Source organism: Microtus ochrogaster, chromosome 21 (assembly GCF_000317375.1).
Source record: "Microtus ochrogaster isolate Prairie Vole_2 chromosome 21, MicOch1.0, whole genome shotgun sequence".
Lineage (NCBI taxonomy): Eukaryota > Metazoa > Chordata > Mammalia > Rodentia > Cricetidae > Microtus > Microtus ochrogaster.
The window spans coordinates 47,578,459-47,591,823 of NC_022022.1; the positions used below are offsets into that span (position 1 = coordinate 47,578,459).

Here is a 13,365-nt window from a genome sequence, read left to right on the forward strand (position 1 = left end):
AAAAAAAAAAAAAAAAAAAAAAAAGACAAAGGACAGAAACCAGAGCTTCATGGGAGACGCCAGCATCCAAGCAGCAGAAGGAAGAGGAGCTAGCTTAGTGAGGAATGGGAGGACCGCCTTGTAGGCGCCCTTCTCAGTCTTCCTAAGAGCAGGTCCACTGGACTCTCCTGAGTTGACCTGGGCTGCCACGGCACGTGCTAGCTGGGCGATAATGGCTGGACTGTCCTAGTCACTGTTTAATTGCTGTGAAGAGACACCGTGACCACATCAACTCTTATAAAGGAAAAACCATTTAACTGGGGTTGGCTTACAGTCTCAGAGATCTGGTCTCTGAGACTGTAAGCCCCGGTGTGGAGCACGGCAGCCTAAGTACAGATTTGGTGCTGGAGAAGGAGCTCAGAGTTCTGACGAGGGAATTCAAGGACAGCAGGAAGAGAGGGAGCCCTGGTCTTGGGCTCTTGAAATCTCAAAGCACCTCCGTTCCCCCCCACCACCACCAGTGACACACTTCTTCCAACAAGGCCACACCCCTCAGGACATTCCTCCTAACCTTCTAAGTTTGCCTTTTAAGTAGTGACTCACTGATGACTAATCATTCAAATCCAGGGGCTACGGGGACGTTCTAGTCCCTACTGCCACAATGACCTTGAATTTTGGATCCTCCTCTACCTGCCAAGCACTGGGAGTCATAACTGAGTACTGACCACCCTGTTTCTGCTGTGCTGCGGTCTGAACCCAGGGCCTCATGAAGACAAGGCCAACACTCTCCCAACTGAGTTACATTTCCACGCAATGTTTCTTTTATTACAAACATATGTCTGTTTCAGTTACGTATGTTTGTATATGTTTATAGTATTCTTTAAACAGTAGCACATATCTGTTTCTCACAGTGAGTCAGGAGAAACCACAACATTTAAAACTTGTGGGTTAGAGGGTTTCCCTGCTGGAAACGGGAGGGGTAGCCTTCCCCTTACCTGACGTGGATTCTCTTGCCTAGCTGCTGTCTGATCCGGTTTGGGCAGCCTTCCAACCCTTATCAAGTGTTGGCTGGAATGTCTCTAGAGATATTTTTTAGGGCTTGGCTCATTTCCTTTCTCCTTGTGCCAGTACAGAGGGACAAAACTTTCACAATGAACTCAACCCAGATTGTCCCAGGCTGTGAACATCCACTCTACCTTGGAGACGACTCTTGAGACCAGATCAACTGGTTCTTTTCTCAGGAGATCTTTGAACTGTAGGGATTGGGTCCAGGCAGCTCTGCCTTTGTTTTGTTTCATGTATTCTGGAGAATCTGCCCACTATAGCACTTTCGTCTTTTGTGCCAGGAGATTACCGGAAGGAGACCGGAGTTTACCGAGTCAGAAAGGGAGCTCTGTTATGTCTGCTTTCAGAGGCTTCCTTCCTGTGGTGTGTAGCCATCAGAACAGGATGTTAAGTATGCCACCAGTGTGCTTGGTCCCCGAGTCATGCGCAGCTGGGCACGTCATTGTCCCAAGTCAGCTCGCTAAGCGCTTTCTTCAAACTCTGCCTTGCAGCACCTTAGGAGGGAAACTTCGGTTCTTCATTGTTACACATCTTTTTAAATGTTTCAAACATTAAAAAAAATAAGACTTCTCCCCCACTCCCCCTCCCCTTCTTTCCTTCCTTCTTAAGGTCTCACTATGGAGACCAGGCTGGCCTCCATTTTGCAGAGGCAATTATCTGGCTTCTGTGTCTTAAGTGTTGGTATTACAGGTGTGAGCCATCACATATATCTCAAGGAAATGCTTTCTACTATTTGTAGAATATATATTGAATATATATATTCAGTAGCAAATGCTTTTGATTGTTTGTTGGATATTCTTCTGGACGCTACAAACTACTCTGGAGAACATGAAGTGAATTACAGAAGATAAATTGAATACTTAAGTATGTCACTCTGCCAGGTGTGTGACAACAGGTAATTTCTCAATCTTCCTGTGCCTTGGTTTCCCATACAAAAAGTGAAGCTGTCACTAGAGTTTACCTCATTAATCTGTTGTGAAGACATTAAAAAAAAAATCATTCAGTCGTCCTTGACATAGAGTCTTCAGTAGTAGCTGTTGTCACAGGGTAAGCGTCTCTTGCTGAAAAATCTAAAATCAGAAATATTCCCTAACTAAAAGGTTTTGAGCATTGATCCGGACTAGAAATGGAAAAATCTATATCTGACCCAACATCATGGGCCATAGCAAGAGTTCAGGTGCATCAGAAATGTTGTTTACAGTGACCTTCAGGCTGTGAGTTAGGGGTACATGAGATGCAAATGAAGTTCACGAGTGGTCCTCCTGTCCCAGGCTATCCCGTCATACACAGGGCTGTCCCCAAATCTGAACACCTGATAACCAAAACACTTCTGACGCTAAGCATGTCAGACAGGGATTCTTCAGCTCTTTGCAAAGGTATAACCTTTTCTGCAAGTAGACAATTTTAGCAACGAGAGGAACTTAGAGAACGCAGGGACGGGCGAGTTGGTGATAAGCAGACATTTGTTGACAGCTGGTACTGTTTCACTTCAGATCAAATGGTGAAAACAGCAACACCCATGGTAGTAGCTGCCATTCAGGTTTGTAAGAGTTTTCTATGTGTGTGTGTGTGTTTACAAGGGGATAATACATGTGTGGGAGGGACATGCATGTGGGTGTGGGTAACATGTGGAGACCAGAGGACGTGGGTATCTTCGTGTGTGTGTGTGTATGTGTGTGTGTGTGTGATGATACATGTGTGTGGGAGGGACGTGCATGTGGGTATGGATAACATGTGGAGACCAGAGGATGTGGGTATCTTCTTGTGTGTGTGTCGGGGGGGGCAATACATGTGTGTGAGGGACATGTGGCTAACATGTAGAGACCAGAGGAAGTGGGTATCTTTTTGTGTGGGTGTGGCTTACATGTGGAGACCAGAGGACGTAGGTATCTTTTCTTACCCTCTCTGTCTCATTACCTTGGGACAGGGTCTCCCATCGAGCCCAAAGCTCAGTTTCAGCAAGGCTAGCTGGCCAGTGAGCTCCTAGGTTCTGCCTGTCTCTGCTCCTCCACTCCCCCAACCCTGGGGTTTGAGGTTGTGTAGAGCTTTATTATGTAGGTACCGAATATTTGAACTAAAATCTTCATACTCAAATAGCAAGTGCTTTTATCCACTGAGCCATCTCTCCAATCTTCTTTTGTAAGTACTTCCTAAGCAAGAAATCATTTGCTCCCTATAGGTGTCCTAAACTTAAAGCTGTTTGCTCAGGGTCTCAGTGAGAAGGGGTGGGCAGTGCCCAGGGTGCAAGTGAGAAGTGGTGAGCAGTGCCCAGGGCCTTAGTGAGCAGGAAGTGGGCAGTGCCCAAAGCCTTAGTGAGCAGGGGCCATCATTTTCTGTCCTCAAGAGTTTATATTAGCACAAAGAGGCAAACACACTAAGAATCTACTAATATTATAATGGCTATAGCGGCATTTATCGGATGTGTGAGTAAAGTACCTTAGGGTGAGAGAGAAGGTTAAGGACTCTGACCCACAACACTGGTGTTTGCCTCCTTTCCCTTATTCTTGTTAGGTCCGCGACCATTGGTGTTATAAAATACAGATTTATGTGCCTCCTAACCCATAGCAACTCTGAATCTTACCTGGACTCCGCATGCAGAGTGCCTAGAATAGTTCTGGAGTAGCCACAGTGTTGGAAGCCAGCACTGGCAGGTCTAGCACTGTTATGACCCAAGTTAATCCTCATGCTATTCTGCTGAGACTTCTCCAGTTGAGTGAAGTGAGGCCTGGGGTGGTTTAATCAGTCATTGAGTCACATAGGGTGGGGTGGAAGTGCAGGGAGAGATGAGTCTGGCTGGCTCCGAGGTTTGACTGTATGTGTTCCTGCGTCAGAGTATCACACAGGCTCAGAGACTGATACATGGCTGATACGGGCCACCATACAGTTCACCCAGGAGCTGACTGATGGTTGGAGGGGCCCTAAGAGAGTGATGGAGCAGGGAGGAGTGGGAAGGCTGGATGGGGAACTTTCCCAAAGAGAATGCATGAGACAGATGGCTATGCCAGGCTCTTGTCAGTGTCAAGGACCAGATACTTCCCAGGGAAATACTGGGCTGTCTGACCAGATGATGCAGGGTGTTAGAACCTTGAGTGGTGGTTTTGCAAGAGACTTCCTTCACTCTGACTTGGCTCAAAAGTGGACACACTGGCCTAGCTATTGGCCAGTTAGCTTTTTATTAAACCAATGAGCTCAACACATCTTCACAGTGTACAAAAAGGATTATTCACAGTGTTTCATGACATGGAGAATTATTATTAATTATAAAAGCTCAGCCAATAGCTTGAGCTTATTACTAAATAGCTCTTACCACTTAAATCAATCCATTTTTTAAAAAGTCAATCTACTTTTTGTCTCATGGCTTTATTACCTGTACTCTACTGCCATGGTGCTTCCTCTCCATCTGGCTGTGACTCTCTCCTTCCTTGCATTCTCTGTGTCTGGCTATCCTGCTTATACCTCCTGCCTAGCTAATGGCCATTTAGTTTTTTATTAAGCCAGGGGCAAATCTTCACAGTGTACAAAAGGATTATTCCACAGCAATTTTTTTTACACTTTTTGAAAAGATTTACATGTGTAGTGTTTTGTCTGCATGTCTGCTTGTGCCTGGTGCCTGAGGAAGCCAGAAGAGGGTGTCACCAAGAACCGGAGTTAAAGGTGATAAGCTGTCAGATCTGGGTGCTAGGAACCAAACCCAAGTCATTGAGAGAGCAGCCCATGCTTTTAACCACTGAGCCATCTCTCCAGTCCCCATACTGACATTTCTTATGCATGGAATTATGGAGTTACATTTAAAACACACTGGGAATTCAATGGGCATTATGAGATGGTTCGTAGGAGCAGCTTAGACGGGGTCAGATGGATTCTCTGTGAAAGCTGCACTTGAACTTGCCCTGGGAGGGTGAGAAGGACATGTTCCAAGGCAGGAGGGTTTCTGCGGGTGATGGGGAAGAGCATGGCCCTGAAGGAGCCGTAAAGGATCAGCCTACAAAAGTTGCCTAGAGTAATGTCACAGGAGCTTGTAAACAGACGGCGAACACATGTGTTCCTTGGAGTAATGTCACAGGAGCTTGTAAACATGTGGGAAACACGTATGTTCCTTGGAGGCTGCTATTGAGCCGTTGCATACTGTCACAAAAGTTAGTTATGGGCCGGGCGGTGGTGCCGCACGCCTTTAATCCTAGCACTCAGGAGGCAGAGGCAGGCGGATCTCTGTGAGTTCGAGACCAGCCTGGTCTACAAGAGCTAGTTCCAGGACAGGCTCCAAAACCACAGAGAAACCCTGTCTCGAAAAACCACACACACACAAAAAAAGTTAGTTACAGGGGTTATGTCAGAAAGACGAGTATTGCTATTGCTAGCTCCCACTCTTGGAGAAGCTAAGGGAGGTGTTTTGCTAACAGTTTAGGAGAGAGGGCGTGGTAAATGCTGAGGTCTAGGAACTGAAGTGGGAATTCTCGGGAGAAAGTAACCCTGTGAGGGTGGGAGCTGGGTTGCTGAGACCTAGGCCAATGGCAGGGAAGTCCCCAAGCCAACCTTCCTCCCAAGATTTCTGTCCTGCGAGGCTGAACTAAAGAATGGTGTTAAGATTAGAAAGGGGCGCTTGGGGTGCAGAGTTGCTCTGGGGAAAGTCAGGAAAGCTTCGGTTTTACACATATATTGCATTTTGTCTGTTATCGAGACATTTTAGACACGTATTTTTTCCCTCATTGACACAATACTGTGTTGATCAAGGTTTAAAGTATTTACAAGGGCAAAATGGCACGGTCACTAATCATGTTTCAGTGTAGTAGAGCTCACTCACTCTGGCCTTCTAACATCCAGCTGGACATGGGTTTGACATTTGTCACAATTATCCCGTGGAAGGAAGTGAATGAAGGGCCAGGTTGGCCCTTATGGGGTGTGCCCGATGTTTGAGATGAGTTCTAAGTGAAATTTGCCTAAGTATTTTCGGTCTATGATCCAGCTAATTACCACTATAGAGACTCCTTTTAGCAAGCTGTAAACTTTTACTGAAAACAAAAATTTGCCAGGTATGGCGGCACATGGCTTTGACTCCAGCATTCAGGAAGCAGAGGCAAGCAGATCTCTGAGTTTTGAGACTAGCGTGGTCTATCTAGTGAGTATGACCCCTTCCCCAGTCCCCACAAGGAGAAAAAAGCATGAGAAAAGAAAAAAGAATCAATGCTGGGATGGAGCTCAGCTGTAGAGTATTTGCCTAGAATGCCCACAGCCTTGGGTTTGCACATAAGCCAGGACTTTAAGCATCTTCTACCTGCAATCCCATTGTGTGGGAGATGAATGCAGGAGGATCAGGAATTCAAGATCATCTTTGTCTAAAAGGAAATTCAATGCCATTATGGGCCATGTCTTAAAAAAAAATTGACAACCAAGAAGTTGTCAACTAGTTAAAAAAAAAAACCCTCAAAACTAAAAACACGGTATGCCTAGAGCATGCACACCTGCTTCTGACCTGATTACTAACTCCCTGTTTAGAGCCTTGACCTAAGGAAACGCCCTCCATGCCCAGCCCTTTGATCTGCTGCCAAGTATCCTCAGCGGCTCAGGTATCCAGTGGGAGGGAATTTCAGATGAATCATTCCAGGGAAAGCTGGGGAGTGCGAGGGCCTAGTCACGCAGCTGGGAGGGACCCTGAGACTCTGGCTCTCTCCTTGTTTCTGGCGTCTTTGACTTTGCCGGAACACTTTCTCCTCTGTCCTCCTCTCTCCTCTCTTCCTCTCCTTTGGCTGTGGTCTCTCCATCTTTACCCTCAATGGCTGGGCTTCTGCTTACACATCACTTTTTAAGGGAAGACTCCTGCCCCTGTGCACGAAGTCCAAGCCAAGAGCCCCGTTGGGGGGGTTATTTGCTGTTAGAATGTGAACAGCTATGTTCTGGAGCAAGGGAAGAGCAGACTGCAGATATCTCTCTCTCTTGGCAGCAGCAGTCAGGAGTAGGCTGCTGGCTGCAGCCCTGTCAGCTGCAGTCCCTGGTGCCTGCTTAGCTCTGCAGACGACTTCTGCTTACAGATTAGGTGAAGGCTCTGAGGACGCTAACTCAGGTGTTCAGAGCCTAAAGTCCACGCTTTCAACCACTACCTGTGGGTCACAGCGCAGATTTGGCCAGAGGGTGATTGTCCCATAGGGGGAACCATAAGCCACGGCCCGGCCCGTAGAACACAGCTGTGAGATATGAAACCGTATGAGCCACACTGAAAACCGAGTGTGAAGCAGGCTGGCAGGCTCTCCTGGCAATCATCTCTGTTCTTTGACTCCTGAAAGGTCATTCTCTTGGGTTGACCACACAAACTGGCTCAGCCTGTTTCACTCCTTCCTTTCAGGGTCTCACGTAACTGGCCTTGAATTTACTAGGTAGCCAAGCTGGGCCTTGAACTCCTGGCCTTGACCACCTCCGTCTCCTGAGTGTAACTGCCATACCTAATCGTACATTCTCCTTATATAATTACAATCTAATGAACTCTTAGTCAGCTGTGTGAAACGATGGTTGTTAAACTACTTTCCCTAATCTCTCAGGGCCTTCTTGCCCACACCCCTCTTTTTTTCAGCTGCTCTGGAGTTGTTCCAGTGCACTCGACCTAATTTACATGGTGATTGTAGCTCCCCGTGCCATTAGCTCATGTTCTTTAGAATTAAATCATTTAATTAGAGTGAAAGATAAATGGCCGTGAGGAGGTCTGGGGAGGAACACAGCTGTCTCTTGCTGTGTGAAATTCAACTGCAGCAGCAGCCAGGCCTCACAAGCTGGGGTGTTCTATACCCTCAGTGATAGCTGAGGCTCTTGTCCATGCACCTCCTGGGTGGCCTGGGGAGCCCTCAGGAGTGGGTGCAGTCATTTCACAGGTCAGGACTGGTTATCGTAGGCTACAGTCTGAGTGATGTTGTCTCCTGACTCTTCCCGGAAAGAGGCTTTGTGTCCATCCATTTCTGTGAACTGACAGATTTAGGGCTTGGCCTGGCTGCCCAGACATGCTTAGGTAGGCTAGACCCCAAATTAGGCCAGACTATCAGCCTTCAGAATCTTTAAGACATTCCCCCGAACACTAAACCTGTGGCCTCCTCCACCACCTCAGCCTGAGTTGCAGGATCATCCTGCCTGTTTTCATGTTGGGACAAGTTGTTTCAAACATCCCTGGAACCTCCTCTAATCTTGGAAAACCTGGGCTATGGAAATCTGGAGGCTGGTAGAAACCAGAGCTTAATGTTTAACTTCTGCTTTGGTGCCACCAAGTGGTTAGTTTGGATATGACATGCTCCAAGGGAAAGATAGCTGTCAAAAAACCAAAGCAAATAAAACAACAACAACAACAAACCCCAAACCAAAAAAACAAACAAAACAAAACAAAAGATGATGATAAAAATAGATTCTGTGACAAGGAGATTCCGCGTCAGTGACAATATTCTGCGTGATATCAGTGATGGTGCATGTCTTTAAGCAGCTTCCCGGACGAATAGGATATCAAAGTGAGCCTCAGTGTCAGCCATGAACTCTGGGTGATGGATACAGTCGACATCTGCTCCTGCTTGCTCAGGGTGCTGATCACGGGGTGATGGTCTACGAGGGCGTGGAGTATGTGGGGGAAACTTCTGTCCTTTTTGCTCACTTTCTGCAGCTCTAAAAGTAATTTATGAATGATATATACACGTCTACTTTTATGGTTTCCCCTTCTAGATTCTGGTGTGGGGCAAAGAGTAAGATACAAGGTGGAGACTTGTCTGAGCCTCTTTTCTGTTGCTGGGATAAAATATCCTGGCAAAGAGTGGAGGAGATGGTTCTTGTGGTTCACAGCTCCAGGCTACGGTCTATCCTAGCAGGGCAGTCATGGCAGCAGGAAAACACCCGTTTCTTATCAACAGTTGAGAGCAGAGAGACGGGATACACACATACGTATGACTCAGCTCAGCGCCTCTATAATCCAGGAGTCAAACTCAGGGAGTGGTGCTGAGTGGTGCTGCTGACTTTCAGGATGGTCTTCTCACATCAATTAGTACGCTTGTGACAGTGTCCCATGGAGGTGTGCAGGGTCCTCCTGATCCAGACAGCCTCTCACTGAGACTTCCCTCTCATGTGATTCTAGACTGTGTCAACTTGACAATTAAAAACTACCTGTCACAGCTATCCACAGAGGTCAGCCGAATTCACAGATCATGTCTTTCTGAAGGTACATGGTTCGGCATCGTAGTCCTTAGCTTTGTAAACACCAGAAACCTATTGGTTCAACAGTGTGCAGAGCTGTTTCATTTTCCAGATCTGGTTCCCAAACCTTCGAGCAACACGTGTTGAATCAGAGGCTAACATGCACTCAGTTAGCCGTGTGTACGCAATGCTAGAATAAAACACGTGTGTTGAGTGAGCGGTTTACTGTCGGCTCTGCAGAAAAATGTTTGTTTGAAGACAAAGGGCAAAGTATGCCTGGCAGGTGGCATCGTAGTGGTGGTGGCATCACCGTGCCACCTACCTGCCATACTTGCTGTGCTGTTTGGTCTTCAGAGGGATGAGTGCATTGATGTGGGCTTGCGTGCAGTGCGTGTTTTTGAGCTCGGTTAGCACATGGTAAAACTTTAGTGTGTGTGTGTCCTCGTGTGTGTTGTGTTCTCTTGTTGATACCACCGAGCTAAGTCTGACTGTAGCCAGCTTTCTTTTGGGCCACCAACCAGCTTCTAAATCATGACATGGAGAACTAGTACTAGTTTTGAATGCTTTGCCTTAGCTCTCTTATTTTAATCCATTTCTCTTTACATTTTTGCCTTGAAGGTTTTTTTCCCCCTGTTGTTGTTGTTTTGTTTTTCGACATAAAATTTCTTTGTAGCTTTGGAACTAGCTCTTGTAGACCAGATTGGCCTCAAACTTATAGAGATCCACCTGCCTCTGCCTCCCAGAGTACAGGGATTAAAGGCTTGCATCATCACCATCTGGCATGCTTTGGGGGGATTTTTACCTTTCTTTTTTTTTTATGTATCTTATTTTCATTGCTTCTTGTGTTTGACTGGTGGCTGCCTGGCTTCTGACTCTAAAGTGTCCCCCCCCCTTCGTTCTCCTGCTTATTCTCTCTGCTTGCCAGCCCCTCCTATCCCTCTCCTGCCTAGCTATTGACTGTTCATCTTTTTAATTAGACCAATCAAGTGTCTTTTTGGCAGGCAAGGTGAAACAACAACACGTTTTTTCTTTTTCTTTTTTCTTTTTTGGTTTTTCAAGACAGGGTTTCTCTGTGGTTTTGGAGCCTGTCCTGGAACTAGCTCTGTAGACCAGGCTGGTCTCGAACTCACAGAGATCCACCTGCCTCTGCCTCCCGAGTGCTGGGATTAAAGGCGTGGGCCACCACCGCCCGGCAACAACACGTTTTTTCATAATTAAACAAATGCAGCAGAAACAAATGTAACACATCTTTACATAGTTAACAAAGGCAAAAAGAAACAATGTAACAGCTTCACACAGTTAAAGTAACAGTCTGCAGGATAAACAAATGTAACACATCTTTGCCCAGCTAAAATAACATTTTACAACACCGGACTTTCCTACTTTAGGGATGTGACCCTTGCTGTGAACACTCCTATTGCTGGCCAGTGCTGAAGACAGACTGACCTAATCTTTCTCATTGGGCACTCTTTTTGGAACTGTGCTCTAGTAGCTGAGAATGCTTTCTTGCCCAGGGACATGTAGTGACTGACAAGGACAGGCTGGAAGGCACAGTGTCAGGGTTCTGGAAAGCTGCTCAGTCACTGACTAGCATTCGGGTTCTCTCGCCACCATTTATGGCTTCCTTCCTTGTGGGGAGCCAGTCTGGTCATCCTATGGTAACTTTCAGAAGGGAACTTGGGCTTTGGAGAGTCTGTCCCCAACTTCAGTTAAAATGAATGTGTAAGATTCTTAATCACCTTGCCCTAGATCTCCAGCAAGAAAACAAAGCTTGGCAGGAGATGGGAATGTGTCTAGGGTTCCTATCAAGAATGCATTCACGTGTACATAGGATACCTGCACCTCTAGAGCTTGCACAGACCTCTCTGCCTGCTGTATCTAGCAGCCTGTGCTGCGAGTCCTCACTGTCTGCAACCCCAGCTGTCTCCTCAGTGGCTGAGCCCCTGGACCACGCCGTAAACTGCAGCTGCAGAGACCTCAGCCAAAGGGACTTGGGCACATTTGCAGAAGCTATGGACTGATAAGTAACTGATAACTTACTTGGATGCTGATTTCTTTTTATTTTTGCCATTGTGGTATTTTTAAAGGGCTGTGTATAATGGTTTAAACTGGAAAAAAAAATCAGAAAATTCCTACAAACCTCTGAATATCCAGTTTCTCTGGCTAAGCAGGGTTTGCGTTCCCACAGTGCATGTGTTACTGGAGAGGTCTAAATGGGGCACACGCCTTCCAGTTACCCTCCTTGCCCTTCCCTTGTTTGGTTGCATTGCTGCTTAGGATTAGTGCCTTGCAAAACCACTCTTGGTGTGTTTCAAAAGAAAAACAAGCAGGCAAAGCCAGTCCCAGGGCAGGGCTGGACTCTTTCGGATGGTTCGTGGTGTCCCTGGAGTATTCCTTCTTTGGAACTGCCCCAAAGAAGTTTCTTTCTGACCTCATTCTTTGGTATTGCCATCTTTGAATTTGTTCTTTCAGCTTCTGGTCCCAGTGGGTCTGCAGTATTGTTGAATAAGGAGTGAAGAGTCTGGGATCACATGATATGATTTTAGCAGTCCCCTGCCTCAGTCTTTCAAGTGCTGAGATTAGTCATGAGCGACTATGCCTGGCAAGACTTGGTTTTGAATTTCAGCTGCACTGATTTTAATTCCCTTATTTGTAAAATGGGGTTGATAACAGGCCTCACAGGCAGTCCGCGTGGTGGGTGGAATTTTGTCTACAAAGCATCAAATTACTGTGCTCCATCTCCTCTTTAAGACTGAGATTAAAAAAAAAAAAAAAGACTGAGATCAAGGCCAGATGCAATTTCTTGACTGCCTTCTGCCTACTGGCCACTCACACCTTTTTGACTCTGAGAATAAAGTCAACTCCTATGGTTTCGTCCCTGAAGCTTCCAGCCCTTCTCACTGTGTGCTCTTGCTTAGTAGATCCAACTGTCCCTTAGTTACTCCCATCTGAGAATAATGGAGGCAGGTGGGCGTGCTGTTTTAGGTAATTCCGTGGAAGGCACGCTCCATATCAAACCTTCCACAACTGCACCTTGTTTCCTGAAGGAGATGACTCCACTTTCGCACAGTCCGTTGGAATTTGATCTGAGCTCATGCCTTTCCTATTCACGTGTCTCTACAGAAATAGGACCACGGACCAAAGCCGGAAAGTCGTCGATAGAAAAAATTGGTACTGCAAGAGGGACTCTTCGTCTGAGATCCAAAGGTCCTGCTACAGTGGAAGAGCTGGTATGTCATGTTCAGTGAGTCCCCATTCCGTTTGTACACATGCAGTTATGCACACATACAGTTATGCAATTCCGTTTGCACATGTACAGTTATTCACATATACAGTTATGCACATATATAGTTAAGCACATATAGAGTTCTGCAATTCCATTTGCACATGTACAGTTATTCACATATACAGTTATGCACATCCTGTTAGCACACATACAGATATGCACACATACAGTTATGCACATTTATTAGAGCTAGAAATAAAACTAAGTAATCATAGTAAAATGCAAGGTTGGGTGCTTTGAATTCATCTTCTCATCAGTGTTCCCTCCTCCTGCAAACCACCGAGGTATTAAGAGGAAAATACAGCAAAGCCTGGGAGAGAGACTGAGGTCTTTGGGAGTCCCCTCTTCCAGCAGGTCACTAGTCTAGACTTGCCTGTGGACATTTGAATTAGCAGAGGACATGCACTTGTGAAGGCTGTTATGACAGAAGACTATATCCTAGATGTCCAGTCTCCTAAGAAAACTATTTTCGAGTCGTGTCTGACTCTGCTCTTTCATGCTCTGCACTCCTGCCAGGGACAACTTGGGGATCCAGCTCTGCACAATTTCAGACTCCCACAACCTCTCCCTGCATGCACTGGGACTCCAGGCACCTTCTCCAACCTTGGAGGCTGCTGGACCATTCCCTGTTCTCCTCCCTTTCCTTCTGTGCTGGGTACAGCAGCCAGGATTATCCTCTAGAGATGCAAGTTGGGGGAGGTGGGGGTTTCCTGTGTCCCAAGAATGAAAGCTGTGGCCTGACCCCACATTTCTGGTCATTACCACCACCTTCTGCCACCCCCTCAGCCACCACCACCTTCTGCCACTCCTTCAGCCACCCCCACCTTCTGCCACCCCCACCTTCTGCCACCCCCTCTGCCACCACCACCTTCTGCCACCCCCTC

At 46.6% G+C, this 13,365-nt stretch overlaps 1 protein-coding gene across 1 annotated transcript in view; it reads left to right on the forward strand.

Annotated features, from left to right (window-relative positions):
- Positions 1-13,365, forward strand: part of Gipc2 (GIPC PDZ domain containing family member 2) — a 59,393-nt gene that overhangs the window by 34,100 nt on the left and 11,928 nt on the right. Inside the window, exon 4 of the mRNA XM_005357488.1 lies at positions 12,319-12,425. Coding sequence (XP_005357545.1) covers positions 12,319-12,425 — 107 coding nt within the window. The remainder of the gene's footprint in view (positions 1-12,318; positions 12,426-13,365) is intronic.